At 37.4% G+C, this 15,686-nt stretch overlaps 1 protein-coding gene across 1 annotated transcript in view; it reads right to left on the bottom strand.

The window, feature by feature from the left end:
* Positions 1–15,686, bottom strand: part of LOC104090514 (ubiquitin C-terminal hydrolase 12-like) — a 36,781-nt gene that overhangs the window by 5,111 nt on the left and 15,984 nt on the right. Inside the window, exons 11-25 of the mRNA XM_009595619.4 lie at positions 15,264–15,338; positions 13,965–14,043; positions 13,739–13,885; positions 13,567–13,647; positions 13,365–13,484; positions 11,675–11,797; positions 6,983–7,060; positions 6,779–6,867; positions 6,582–6,690; positions 6,439–6,507; positions 6,217–6,327; positions 5,923–5,978; positions 5,658–5,835; positions 5,384–5,485; positions 5,235–5,306 (exon numbers count right to left, since the gene is read on the bottom strand). Of these exons, the coding sequence (XP_009593914.1) occupies positions 5,235–5,306; positions 5,384–5,485; positions 5,658–5,835; positions 5,923–5,978; positions 6,217–6,327; positions 6,439–6,507; positions 6,582–6,690; positions 6,779–6,867; positions 6,983–7,060; positions 11,675–11,797; positions 13,365–13,484; positions 13,567–13,647; positions 13,739–13,885; positions 13,965–14,043; positions 15,264–15,338 (1,489 nt within the window). The remainder of the gene's footprint in view (positions 1–5,234; positions 5,307–5,383; positions 5,486–5,657; positions 5,836–5,922; positions 5,979–6,216; positions 6,328–6,438; positions 6,508–6,581; positions 6,691–6,778; positions 6,868–6,982; positions 7,061–11,674; positions 11,798–13,364; positions 13,485–13,566; positions 13,648–13,738; positions 13,886–13,964; positions 14,044–15,263; positions 15,339–15,686) is intronic.

Here is a 15,686-nt window from a genome sequence, read left to right as displayed (position 1 = left end):
CTCGACCAAATAACCAACAAGAGACCATCTCTAGATTAGACTGAACATTGATCAAGCAATGGTTGCTAAACAAGATAATCAGAATACTCTCTCCCCCTAAAATTATCGCTTTTTCCAGTGGTCTAACAGATGAATGCAAACATTTGCAGTTTTATGACTAAACTATAGTTTGTAATCTTCATTCTCAAAAGTAATTTGAGCAGAGCCAATCCCACTCAAAGAGAAGGTCAAGTAGACCGTTCAGAAGAAATATCCCCCAATCAAACTGAGAAAGAAGGGGAATCAAAGCAGACAATAGTCTTGTGTAGGATAGATATATATTTGAACAACTCATCGAGAGGAAAAAAAATTGAACACTGTAAAATCTTGAAAAGAATAGGAGATAGACAAGACTGTACTTTCTAAATGCGGTTTAAAAATAACCTGAATAGATTAAGGAGTCATCTTGTTCCCAGACAGGTTATACTCCGATTAACAAATAAATCACTGGATTATTGTTGGTTAATCATAATAAAATTTGGATACACGGTGTATAGTCAAAAATCATGTTTTATTTTTAAGTAAGATAAAAAAAAAAAAAGGTTCTCCAATAATACTCTTGACCTGCTTACATACTTTATCAAATTAATATTTCAGTTATTCTGATTGAAAAATTGTCTAACATAATTAAAAATCAAAATATATTTTAATTACCTATCTTTTAATCATCTCAAATAAAGACCACCATAGGACGAACTTTAAGATGAGGGGATACTAAATCATAGTATAAATGATTAAATAAATATAACTAAAACATTACTCTTCTAAAAGTGATCCTTTTTGCTAAGGTACTCTTGTAAAATTGATTAAAAATTATTAGCTAAATATAATTTAAGAATAAATACAAAATTTACTATCATTAATGTTAATTATCTCAAATATAAAACATTTTCAGCAATTTTAAGGTAAGATATGCTAAAATATGAGATAAATAAAATCAATATTATTCATCTAGTAAAGATTAAAATTGTATTTAAACATCTTATAATAATTTGAATCAATACTGCAAACAAATAAGACATAACAACAGATGGAACTAAACAAGTAATAATATTGAGACATCTTTTGTTATTAACACATACTCTTATGCAGGCAATATTGTTATTCCATGTTACAGGAATTACCACATAGCAAAAATGAGTATTATTAATACGGAAAACCAAAAATGATAATCGACTACCTGATTACTGATCAGAATTTAATAATAGGATTATTCTGATTAAACGGGTATCCAACAACCTTGGAAGAGCATTTGCAGCAGAATCAAAAAGGATTACATGCTGATACTGTCAGTTTCAAAGATTCTCAATATTACGGACAATAATTTCTTTTACCACAGAGAAATCCTCGTTTCAGCATCAAGACTCTGAGATAATGGGTATCCCTCCTCTACCCTTCTCCACCTAAAATACCATTCCTCTACCCTTCTCCACCTAAAATACCATACTTAAAGCAACAGCCAGGTTTTTACCTCGTGATGTGCGACTACCACACACCCCGTGCTCTACTGCCTTGGCCATTGAACCAAAGCCCTGGGGCAACATCACAAAAAGTAACTATTTCTTAAAAATATTCCTCTTCTTAATCGTAGTGTCTTCTCTATAACTATTACAATAACAACAACAACAAAAAATCCAGTGATTTTTCACAAGTGGGGTCTGGAGAGGGTAAGATGTACACAGCCTTATCCCTACCCTGGAAGAAGAGAGGTGGTTTCAGATAGACCCACGGCTGGAAAAAGGATAAAAAGAAAAGTAATGGCAACAAGTAGGAACAACAACAAGAAGATAAAAAAGACCGAAGACAAAAAAGCAGTTAAACTCTAGGTAGTAATAGCAATCTATTAATAAAAGGATATCATATTAACACTAACGCTAGCGAACCGAGTAAGACAAAGAGAAACGCGCGAAAACCTACTAACCTTCTACCCTAATTTTCGACCTCCATACCCTCCTATCTAGGGCCATGTCCTCAGTCAGCTCCAGTTACGCTATGTCCCGCCTAATCACCTATCCCCAAGACTTCTTAGGCCTACCTCTACCCCTCCTGATACCCACCAGGACTAACCTCTCACACCTTCTAATTGGGGCTTCTATACTTCTCCTCTTAACATACCCGAACCATCTCAATCTCGCCTCCCGCATCTTATCCTCCACTGGGGCCAATCCCACCTTATCCCGAATAACTTCATTCCTAATCTTATCTAACCTGGTATGCCCACACATCCACCTTAACATCCTCATCTCAACTACTGTCATCTTCTGAACATGAGAGTTCTTGACAGGCCAACACTCTGCTCCATACAACATAGTCAGTCTAACTACTACCTTGTAGAACTTACCTTTAAGTTTCAGCGGCACATTCTTATCACACAAGACACCAGAAGCGAGCCTCCACTTCATCCATCCTGCTCCGATACGGTGCGTGATATCCTCATCAATCTCCCCGTTACCTTGTATTATAGATCCAAGGCAGTGTTTTGGAGAGCGAGAAGCGGAAAAAAGCGAGGAGGCCTCGCTTCACCGAAGCGAGAAACGTGAAGCGAAGCGCGCGCTTTTTTCATGTGAAGCGCAATTTATACATAAATAAAAAAATATTAAATAAGCAAAGATAAATGACCAAGAACTCAATAAAAATAACATATTAAGCAAATGTTTCAATTCTTAAATTAAGAAGTAAATAATAGATACTAAAACTAGGTAGTCACTAATCCTCAAAAGTCATAACATATTAAGCAAATGCAAAACCAAATCACAAAAGGAGCAACATCCTATTCTTCAACAACCAAAAAAAACACCAGAATTGCTTAAACAGGGCAGAACAGGGAACAACAGAAAAACAGAGCAGAAGCATAGTGAACAGCAGAAATTTAAAAAAAAAATAGAGCACTCGCTTTTAATAGAAAACAGGGCAGAACAAAGAACTGAAAAAATTAGAAAAGAGAAGAGAAAGAGAAGAAAAGAGGAGAGGAGTCGAACAGTGAACAGCCGAAAGTTAAAAAAAAGACAGAGCTGAACCCTAAAATAGAAAACAAGGCAGGATAGAAAAGAAGAACTGAAAAAAATAGAAAGGAAGAAGAGAAAGAGAAGAAGGGAAAAGATGAGAGGAGTCGAACAGTAGCAAAGAAAATCAGAAGAGGAAGAGAAGAGAAGAAAGAGAAGGAGAAGGAGAAGGAGAAGAAGAGAAACTTACCTGAGAGGAGACAAGAACTCGAAGGCTTGCAGCAGTTGAGAGAAGAAGAGAGTCGTCGCAGTAGAGAAGCAGATGTGTTGGAAGAAATGTCTCAAGTGTATTTGCAATTTATTTTTTTTAAACCCTAGGCAACCGCTGGATCTCGCTTAAGCGAGCATTTCTTTCTTTTTTCCATCGCCTCGCTTCTCGCTTTTTTGCCTGAAGCGTGTGCTTATTTACAGATGTTGCGCTTCAGGGCAGAAAAACGTAGACCCCTCGCCTCGCCTCTGCGCTTTAAGCGAGAAGCGCTCGCTTTTAATAACACTGATCCAAGGTAATTGAAACTGTCTCTCCTGGGGATGACTTGTGTATCAAGCCTCATACCCATGTCCGCTTCCTAGGTAACTTCGCTGAACTTGCACTCCAAATACTTCGTCTTGGTCCTGCAAGACACCAGAAGCGAGCCTCCACTTCATCCATCCTGCTTCGATACGGTGCGTGATATCCTCATCAATCTCCCCGTTACCTTGTATTATAGATCCAAGGTACTTGAAACTGTCTCTCCTGGGGATGACTTGTGTATCAAGCCTCATACCCATGTCCGCTTCCTGGGTAACTTCGCTGAACTTGCACTCCAAATATTTCGTCTTGGTCCTGCTCAGCTTGAAACCTTTAGACTTAAGAGTCTGTCTCCGAAACTCCAGTCTGTCGTCAACACCTCCTCTTGTCTCGTCAATCAGAACTATATCATCCGCAAATAACATACACCACAACACCTCCCCTTGAATGTGCCGCGTTAATGCGTCCATCGCCAAACAAAACAAAAACGAGCAAGGGTTGATCCCTGATGCAACTCCATCACACCCAGGAAATGTTCTGAGTCTTCTCCCGCTGTCCTCACCCGTATCTTAGCTCCATTATACATGTCCTTAATCACTCTAATGTAGGCTATAGGCACACCTTTAGCCTCTAAACACCTCCATAGAACCTATCTCGGGACTTTGTCGTATGCTTTCTCTAGGTCAATGAACACCATATGCAAGTCCTTCTTCATTGTCCTATACTGCTCCATCAGTCTCCTCACCAAGTGAATGGCTTTCGTAGTCGAACGACCCGGCATGAAACCGAATTGGTTCTCGAAAATAGACACACTCCTCCTCACGGCCCTTTCACCACTCTCTCACAACTTCCATCGTATGACTTAGCAGCTTAATACCCCTATAGTTATTGCAATTCTGGATATCACCCTTGTTCTTGTAGTACTCCACCTCCATTCTTCAGGCATCCTCTTTGTCCTAAAAATGACGTTGAACCTAGAGAGTCATTTCAAGCCTGCCTTACCGCGCTCTTCCAGAATTCTACCGGGTTCTCATCTGGCCTGGTCGCTCTACCCCTGCTCATCTTACGCATCGCCCCCTTGACTTCCCCCACACTTATGCGCCTAACTTCCCATCATTCAAGAGTTTATGGAAGTATGACTGCCACCTCCGCCTAATCTATGCCTCCTCCATCAGCACTCTACGCTCCTCGTCTTTTATGCACTTCTCTATAACTTCTAAAATAAAAAATAACTTACCCCTGATCTGGCTGAAAAAGGAAAATCAGAAAAGCAAGGTTTCCTGGGACCTGTCATCGTATCTCCCCATTGACTAAGTGCATGGATAAAGAATCCAGCTTTAAACTCCTAAGTTATGGGTAAACCAGGAGGGTGATTAAGAAAAACATACCCCAACCAATGAGTTGAAAGAACATGGGGGAAAACAAATTAAAACGTCCTATTATATCACACATTTGGAACACGATTTCCAAGATCTAAAACATGGACACAGCGAGACAAGTAGCCAACAAATGTCTATTATCTTCTGAAATGTAATTGGTGACAGATACAAACCCTCCCACCTGACAACAAGATTTTACCAAGGGATGGCACTCTTCTGTGAAATATTTTTTTTTAACTGAGGAAACTGCTAATCCCTTTCATATATTCAATGCAGAATTCAAGATAGTAAAACCCCGGTACTTACCTTTGATTTGATTTCATTAAGCACATCACCCACAGTACTCTGCTTAGGCAATCTTATGTTCAGAATTTCAATCTGAAAGCAATGTAAAACTCAATTAGAGAAAGCACTAATTAAAGAAGAAAGAACAAACTTGATCATCTCAGACGCACCTCATCCTTTGTGGAATGATGAAAGGCGACCTTGAGTGTCTTCAGACATTGCAGCTCTGGCAGAGGGATGTCCAGAACTTCATAATACAGAATATCAGAGATCTGTAAATAAAAATAACAAATCAGAAAGAACAAGAAAAGAAAATCTGAACAGAGTTAGTCCATAGCCACATGCATCATTGAAACAAAATACTGTGCTACTTTGTCATGTTAATTAAAGCATACAAAAAGCACCTATACACTTCCCTATTGAAGTCAATCCATGTCTACGAACCTGATTGTAGTGGATAAGCATGTCAACCAGATGATCGACAGACCGATACTTAATGGGGTTGGGCTTTGGTTGCTGTGAGTAGCAGTTATGAGGAGTCAGCCTAATTTTTGAAGGATCATCCACTCCAAGACGCTGAGCTACTTTGTCCACTACTTCATCATATGTGTTGCTTTTTGCTCTGAAATTCATGAAAGATGGATGAATCATTAGAAGCAAGTGCTTTGTACTACTGCCGGCAAGCCATGAAAACATCAAATATACTCACAACTCCAGACAGAAATCAACTTCCTTTGGTTTCTCCAGAGCTCTAAAATGGACAATCTGTAATCAATTTTTTTCAAATATAAGCAATCAAAATTGATGTCCACAATGGAGACACTATAAAGAACCTGCTGCACCATACACAGGCATCCAGAGAAAATTAGCGTTGAACATTAGTATTCCCCTCCTCAACACACAGGCACCCGTAACCAAAGCATAAATGGAAGAAGATATATCCAACTAAAATAGAAAGGTACAGTCGCGAGAACGGGAGCCATAATCGAAAGTTGCGATTCACCTGGCGATTTTTCACATATTCCAAAAATGAAGAAACATCCGGGTATCGGACTTGTTCTTCAACTTCAGGAGAAGGTTTCTTCTGAAAGCAAATAATGTCTCCATCTTCAATCTGTCAGAAATAGGAAAGTCAGTAAAGCTAATCTGAACAACGAAAGATAAACAATTAGCATTAGAGTGTGTGTGTATGGGGGGGGGGGGGGGGGACAGGATGAGCAAAAACCTGGCTAAATCGAAAAGAAGCCTTCTTGTCTAGGCGTTCACACATGACAGAAGGTTCAAATTTTATTTCCTGTAGTGGATCAATAACATTAGATATGTAATCATCATGACATCAATAACAGAAAGAAGGCAGCATTAACACACCTCAAAAAGCTCAATTTCTTGGTCGGGAGAAAATCCAGCCAATTCATTCAGCTTTCCAAGTATATCAGTTGCCTTACTGGAACTCTTCACAAACAGCCTACCAATATAACTGGAATTCCAAATTTGAAAAGAAACTGAGCTGCTAAACCTCCACAAGAAAATATGTAGCATGTATTCTCTAATAAAAACACACTTACCGTAGTTCTTCTTTCTCAGGATCATAAAGTTTGAAGAAAAGGAGTATATCATCTTTACTTTTTTCAAGTAGAGGAATAGGAAGCAGATCCTGATATTTTTCCATGTACGTCGTCAGAAATAGCAGACTCAAAAAATACCTGTCAACAGCGAGAACTAAAACTAAGCAATTGGAAATATAATCTTTAGGATATCTAAGCAGATACCAGCCCATGGTTCACTTCCAAAAATAACTTCAGTTCCGCAGTGTTGGTTTTGTTAGAAACTTCTCTTAACTGCCCAACCTGCACGTGCAAACGGTTCTCTTATATGATAATATTCACAGATTAATGAAAAGGTAAAGGCAAATTCTTAATGCACTGGAGCATCAAGCTCAACAAGGCAAATGGTGAGGGTTGTCATAAAAGCATTGAAGAACAATTAAGCAAACAATTGGTAAGGAAAATAGAACCATTAACAAGAATATAGTTCAACAATGCAATTATCGATATGTTTGTATAAAGTAAGAATCACTAGGTGATAAACAAGGATATACTGAAATTCGTTCTACACAACACAAGTGAAAATATTATTTGCATGATCCAGACAATTTAAAGATCATCAGAAATATGAATAAGCATTAATTTACATGATCAAGATAAACTCTGTATTTCATAGAATTATACTATTAAAAAACTTAATTATATACTTGAAAAATATTTTATTACCTAGTACCTACCATTCTCATTGTGTCTGCTTTGTTTGACCTAGTGACTAGTCAGATAGTCAAAAATATATTACCTCCAAACCATAAAGTTTTTGAAATATTTTCTACTCCCTCCGATTCAATTTAAGTGTCTTAGTTTGATTAGGCACGAAGTTCAAGAAAATAAAGGAGACTTTTGAATCTTGTGGTCTAAACTAAAGGTGTGTAATGTACCAAAATGCCCTTTAATTCTTGTGGTCTTAAACAAGTCATGTAGAATATTGAAATAGAGAGTTACCAAATATAGACTAAAAAGGAAAGTAAGACACTAAGAGTATTAAAAGATAAAATTTGAAATTGAAAGTGATACTACTCATTTAGCTTTTAAATCCACAAGTTTAGTCAAACAAAAATCTTAGTCACTGTTTAACAATATAATGGAATTGATTAATTAGAAATAGAGGAAGCAAGTGATTGACATTAAAGAAAATCCTTCGAATTAAAAGTATCAGACAGAATTAGCAAGCATTCCTGTATTCTGACTAACAACATAATCAGACTCACTTGATACTCTGATTATAATGTACAGTTCGCATGTTTAGGACTGCCCGGTGCAATTTACTTTTCAAAGATTTTGATTAGGTTGTTAGAAGAAAATAAGTAACCAAAACTAGCTATGAAACCACTGCGGGAGGATCAAACTTTTGTAAAGGATCAATACATATTACTAGTTAGTCTAAAACATATATTGGGAAAACAACGCTCACACCTCCAATAAATTCTCAACTAGTTGAGAGTATTGGATTATAGTTACGCCAAGGAGTTATGAAAGTACATCCTTAAATAACTCAAGAAAGCTGAATGGGCAAGCCTGCAGAAAATAGTATTCCAATAACTACTTCATGATTAGTTGGACAAGGATGCACCCAAGGGTGTGGCCTAGTGCAGTGTTATCAAAGGCGCGCTTATGAAGCGAGGCTCAAAACATGTTAAGCGCTTCGCCTCGCTTAGGGGACGCTTCAATGTTGTCATCAAGGCTCTAAGGTATACTTTTCCTTGCCAATGAGAGTAATCCTGAAGAGGCGACATTAAACAATTGATTTCACTTTATAATAATTTTTCTTATATTTGGTATTCATGCTTATAGATATTAGTTTTGGACTACACATTTGTGTCTATCATCATTAAAGCCCACGCTTTATTTGCGTTTTGCGCTTAACGCTCCAATAGACATTATAGCTTTTTTGCGCTTTCCGCTTTTGATGATACTGGCCTAGTGGTCAATGAAGTGGGCTGAGAACCTGGTCAAATCCAAGCGGAGTCAAAAACACTAGGTGATTAATTCTCATATGTCCAACCCTTGGTGGATAGAGTTACTTGGTACCTGTTGCTAGTGGAAGGTAGCAGGAATCCCGTGGAATTAGTCGAGGTGCACGCAAGCTGCCCGAACACCACAGTTATCGAAAAAAATTATTTGCACAAGGATATAAAACAAATAGAATAACCTTAGAGAACTTTGCAGAAAATTGAATATTAACATCAAAGAGCCGCCCTAACAATTCTTCCACAATTTCGATTTCCTAATATCATAAGCGGATCCAGGATTTGAACTTTCAGTTTATATTCGAAATTCCACTACATCCAATCTAATTTATTGGGTTCAAAGTCTATTATTTGTACTTATTTAGTAGGTCTTTTAACATATATATGGTATCTAGGCCAAAGCTATTGGGCTCAGATGAAAACATAGCTCCTCCACTAGATCTACCCCTGCCTATTATTTCGTTTAATATTTCTCATTCTACCGAAGTGACATGCATGAAAATGCTAGTGCAGCTCTACGAGAAAGAGACTCAAAACATTTTTCTTCGTCACCGCAGGGAAGAAAGCACAATCCAGTAAATATTGGTTTAGTGAACCCCTTCCTTTTTATGGATGGAGGAAGGAACAATGTTTATATCTCAGAGGAATTTTACTGACTTTTGAAGCAGTTTCTGGGTTGAAAATTAATCTGGGGAAGAGCAATATTTATAGCTTTAATGCTGATGACAATATAGAAGAACTAGAAAATATTCTAGGGTGACAGATGGATAAACTCCCTACAGTTTATCTAAGATTCCCCCTCGGTGTGAGAAGAAATGACCAAAGTATTGGGCAAGGGATTTTGGATACACATGCTAAGAAAATGACTCCATGGAAGAAGCAGTATCTATCATTAGGAGGCAGACTAACTCTGATAAATATATTGTGGATGGGAAGCCTTGCTACTTAATGTCTTTATTTCCTATGCCTACTGCAATTGAAAAGAAGTTGAACTCCACGAGGAATAAGTTTCTATGGGATGGAAATAATGAAAATAAAAAGATTCACTTAATCAAATGGCAGACAGTTCTCAGTGATCAAGGGGGAGGGGGGGGGGGTCTAGGGGTCAGGAACTTGAGACTTCATAATAAAAGTACGATGTTCAAGTGGTTGTGGAGATTTCATAGGGATGAAGAAGCAGATTGGGTTAAAATAATTGAATCTATTTATAGTAGTCGACAAGGATGGAATCCCCCTTTCAGTAGCATGTATACTAGAGGGGAATCTGGAAAGAGGTTTGCAAACTATGGGAGGAGTTCAAGTAGTTTACTAGCCTGGAGGTGGGCAATGGAAGAAAGATTAAATTTTGGATTGATTTATGGAATGGTGAGGAATGTTTGAGAAATAAATTCCCTGTTTTATTTAACTGCTGCAATAATAGGGATGGAGCGATGGCTGATTTCTATTCAGATTCTGGCTGGCGGATAAACTTCAGAAGGAATTTGAATGACTGGGAGATAGAAAACTTCTGTCAGTTGCTCCTTCAGTTGAGTTCTACCCACACTGATCTTAGTAAGAAGGATTCATTAATATGGAATGCTAGTAATGACAGAAAGTTCTCGGTCAAAAGCTGTTATAATTTGCTAAGGAAAAATGCAAGTCACTGGGAACTTAATTGGCCTTGGAAAGTGATTTGAAGGAATAAAGCTCCTGTAAAGGCTGCGTGTTTTGGTTGGACTGCTGCTTGGGAAGCTTGTCTTACCCAAAATAATCTTCAGAAGAGTGGCTTTGTTCTTTGTAGCAGATGCTATTTGTCTGAAGAAGAACGGGAGACTACTAATCACCTTCTTTTGCATTGTAGATATGCTAGACAGTGCTGGGAGCTTTTTTTCAATATATGTGGGATTTCTTGGATGTCAGGCCCTATGAATAGTTGGCAGCATCAGAAGAACCATACCTCTGTGCATATTCTGGACTATTTGGCTAGAGTGAAATAGCGCTTGCTTTGATGGGCAGAAATATCACATCTTTAGAATAAAAATTAAGTGTTTGCATAATCTATTTCCTTGGTGTAATAGTAGTATGGTAGACGGTATTGATCATTACATGGACTTTATGGAGTTAATAAGAAAATGCTATAATTAACTGCATGGATATTCCCATCAGTTTGTATTTCTTTCTGCTACCATCTTGGTACTCATTTCATAAATCTTTACCTTTTCAAAAAAAAAAATCACTAAAATGAAGCAGAATAAGCTTTCCGGAGTTGTTCTAAACCTTACTTTCTAAACTAACCCTAACAGCTTTAATAAGTTTTTTCCTACACGAGATCTATTTCCCTCAAATCACAAGGTCAATTCCGAGATGAAGCAACTTTACAGCGAGCTTATCAACCAAAAAAACTGAAGCACTTCGATGGAAAGTTTAAGCTTCGACATCAATGCAAACTCTAACATAACTCAAAATAGGTCGCTAGAGATCTCTGTTTTAATTAAATTTACTTTACCAAGAAGGCAATACAACATCATTACATGTATTTCCCTTACAACACACCAACTCAAAAAAGGACCAAAAAATTTATTGCCTTGCCGGAGGTAGTCAATTTAACATCGGGGCAACCAAATGAATCTCTTATACTCTCACCAGCAGATACTAACATACAACTGACACCAAGTGACAAATCACACAAGCATTTCCACTGAGCATGTTAGAGTGTCAAATATTGTTTGAGGGAAGTTGTTGTCTTCTTATATGGTGTTGGACAACCCTTGCCTCATGAGCTAACATTTGGGATTGAGTTAGATCCAAGTTCCATTGTATTAACATGGTATCAGAACCAGACCTATTTGCATCCCCAGTTTACCCAATGCTGGCTCCATTGTCTTAACATGGTATTAAAACTAGAACTTACTGTTTGTAGTTCCTCCTGTGGACTCAACGGACGATTAGGCCGATAAGTGTGATTTTGCCGCTTTGCCCAAATCCAGAAACGCTGAAATGGAACAGGTATACCCAATTCCTTTGCAACTTCCTCCTGCAACAACCAATAGTTTGGTTAGGTATCCGTATTTCAAGGGAAGTGGAACAAAAATTTAACATACATAAGATATTTACAGATATAATAGTAATACAAATGGCCAAAAGTAACATAATAAGAGTAAGGCGTTCAGAAGGAGAAATTAGTACAGTTTTCCTAAGCCAGCAGAAACTAGGAGGAGGAGAAATGCTTCATTGATGCAAGCTTCATTAATTAGGTTAAGCAAATTATGCTTATGGAAATCTAATGGTTTAAAGAAACATATGTTCCAATTTACTGAAACTAAATTTTCAACTCTCATATTTCTATCATTACAACCGCTTTAAATCTCCCGTCAGTTGGAAGAATGAAGAAATTCACACATCATGAAGGATACATCATGAAGAAATTCACACATCATGAAGAAAATATATCCTTGTTTCATTTATGTTTGCAGAAAAGGTATAGATGAGGTCCAGGTCAATCACTGGATGTAATGCTCAGTGTTATTAAAAGCGAGCGCTTCTCGCTTAAAGCACAGAAGCGAGGCGAGGCGAGGGGTCTACGCTTTTCTGCCCTGAAGCGCAGCATCTGTAAATAAGCGCACGCTTCAGGCAAAAAAGCGAGAAGCGAGGCGATGGAAAAAAGAAAGAAAAGCTCGCTTAAGCGAGATCTAGCGGCTGCGTAGGGTTTTAAAAAAAAAAATTGCAAATACACTTGAGACATTTCTTCCAAAACATCTGCTTCTCTACTGCGACGACTCTCTTCTTCTCTCAACTGCTGCAAGCCTTCGAGTTCTTGTCTCCTCTCAGGTAAGTTTCTCTTCTTCTCCTTCTCCTTCTCCTTCTCTTTCTTCTCTTCTCTTCCTCTTCTGATTTTCTCTGCTACTGTTCGACTCCTCTCATCTTTTCCCTTCTTCTCTTTCTCTTCTTCCTTTCTATTTTTTTCAGTTCTTCTTTTCTATCCTGCCTTGTTTTCTATTTTAGGATTCAGCTGTCTTTTTTTTAACTTTCGGCTGTTCACTGTTCGACTCCTCTCCTCTTTTCTTCTCTTTCTCTTCTCTTTTCTAATTTTTTCAGTTCTTTGTTCTGCCCTGTTTTCTATTAAAAGCAAGTGCTCTATTTTTTTTTTTAATTTCTGCTGTTCACTATGCTTCTGCTCTGTTTTTCTGTTGTTCCCTGTTCTGCCCTGTTTTAGCAATTCTGGTGTTTTTTTTGGTTGTTGAAGAATAGGATGTTGCTCCTTTTGTGATTTGGTTTTGCATTTGCTTAATATGTTATGACTTTTGAGGATTAGTGACTACCTAGTTTTAGTATCTATTATTTACTTCTTAATTTAAGAATTGAAACATTTGCTTAATATGTTATTTTTATTGAGTTCTTGGTCATTTATCTTTGCCAATTTAATATTTTTTTATTTATGTATAAATTGCGCTTCACATGAAAAAAAAGCGCGCGCTTCGCTTCACGCTTCTCGCTTCGGTGAAGCGAGGCCTCCTCGCTTTTTTCCGCTTCTCGCTCTCCAAAACACTACTAATGCTTCATTTCACCTGAGTTAGCAATGACAAACAGAAAGTAATCAGTACCTTGAAAAGGTTAAAAGGCATCTGTTTCTGAATCCGAAAGCTATGAACTTTGTCATGATCCACAAGATCAAAATATATCTCCCTTCCAATCTGTTCCTTAAGATCCTCATCGCGTGCAACCTACAAACACGAGTGGATTCAACACAACATTTCGTAGGAGACAGATCAATTTTTAATGAGAAATTTAACTTCTCAAAATGACCTTGATAATTGTATAAAGATGGGCCTGCGCTTTGTATCTTCTCTTGTCCTCTTTCTCTTCTTGTTCTTTCTTTAACCTTATCTAAGATGATCAAAAAGGCATTTATATATATGTAAACCAAGTAAACGGTGTAGACAATATATTTCTAGACCAGGCAAAACTTAAAACTTACTCTCAGATGTTCTGCAATGTCCTTCTCATCCACATCACATATTATTTTATCCTTGTCGCTCTCACGTATGTAAACCAGCATGTAAGCATTTGAGTATTTTGTAAACTTAAAGGGAGCGTTATTGAAACCTGGATTTGTCTGTGGCAACTGTTGCACAAAAGCAAAAGTGAATCCAAACCAAAGTATGGACACAGAAACACAAAGTTATAGAATCATTGAGACATACCTCCTCCTCACCACCATACTGTTCCTCTAAAGCCCTCTTCATGTCTTCTTTTGTCACCCGTTCATCATCAAACTTGTACCTATCATAGAACAACAGATCAGATTGAACAGAGTTTACCAGCATTGGCTAAATATAGCTGTCTACTGAAAACTCAAATGACATTGACTTAATTGTCTTACCCACAAAAGCGTGCCTTTTCACATATAAGAACTACCTAGTAACAGTCTCTTCATGATATCTGACCCCACAACAAAGCTATACATGTAGATGCAGCCCCTCTTCTCATCACCCCACCCAAACCAACTCAGCTCTTTTTTACCTTACGGCTACCTCTCCTCTAGTTTATGAATATTAAGCCGCCAAAATCTTATGTTAAAATATCACGGCAGCATCCATTTTTTAAAACTTCCATTATAAAGACCTCCACTACACTTGTTTCTTGGTAAAAGGTCGACCAAGAAAATATGATTTCAGTTGAAATTAATGACATATTGCCAAAACTTCCCTTCTCCCACTTGATCAATATCATTCTTCTTGGTATAACATTAGCCTTAACTTTAATTTGTTATTATTCCGTGTAAAATCCTAATTTATCTTTAAAAATAGTTTCCAATTATATTCTTATTAAGTAATAATATACAGGAACACGTGCTGAAAATACCAATTTAAAATTCTCAAAATGCCTTTCCACCCAGCTAACAGAAGCAAGACATCATGATAAAGAAATATTTCTCTACTTGCTGTATAATTTAACTAATTCCAGACTGTCTTCCTTAGATAGAATTCAGAATATAAAATTATTTATTTCTGACTCGAGAGAAGTGCTAAAAAGTGTTTGCTCTTCAACGAGAGAAATACAAAAAAAGAGATTTAAGTATACAATTTTGTTAGGAATTTGGAAGAAAAAAGTGAAGGTTGCACTACAGAAGGAGAAGGAGAAAACAAATACAAGTAATCAAGGAAGGATATAATTGTCGTTCTGATATTCTAGCAACCATCAATGGTCCTTTTTAGTAAAATGGTGTCAGTTTGAGTTTCTATGAACAGGAGAGGAGGTGTGTCTTGTAATCATACTAAACTAGACGAAAGTGAGCTGTTACAACAACAGAATCTTAGAAATAGAGGTGACGAAGGTATTTTTGGATTCTCCTAGAGCTCAACATTCTTTTAGTATATAATATTACATACATCAATGATTTCTGAATGCATGTGCAAAGTCGTGTCACGGGGTTATGTGCCTGTCAGCGAGTCTAAGTGGGGGATTAAAAGAAATATAAACAGAGACGAAGGAAAGCATACCATTGATCTGATAACGTCGGCCTGATGAAAGCATAATAATGTCCACCATGCACCCCACCACTATGAACCAAAACACTGAGACAGAGAAAAGAGCCAGAAAGCGCAGTTAGCCTAAAAATAAAACTAATGCCACCATAACATTATCATATACTAACCAAGGTCGGATTCATCTAGGTAAGTCCATAAGCACAAAATATGGTGGCTAGAAACTGTAGTTTATCTCATTTCATTAAAGAGAAAAGAACAACATTTTGAGTACCTGGCATCTATCAACAGATTATGTCTAAAACATCAGAATATGAGAAGCATCCACATCCATTTAACAAAATTGTGATAAACAATCTATTAAGGAGTTAGCCAAACCTCTCAACAGGAGTGTGCACTAATTTGGATTAAACCGATAAACCAGACCAAAAAGAATAT

Source organism: Nicotiana tomentosiformis, chromosome 1, assembly GCF_000390325.3.
Source record: "Nicotiana tomentosiformis chromosome 1, ASM39032v3, whole genome shotgun sequence".
Taxonomy (NCBI): domain Eukaryota; kingdom Viridiplantae; phylum Streptophyta; class Magnoliopsida; order Solanales; family Solanaceae; genus Nicotiana; species Nicotiana tomentosiformis.
Note: the sequence above shows the minus strand (reverse complement) of the source record. Positions and strands in the feature narration are given on the sequence as shown.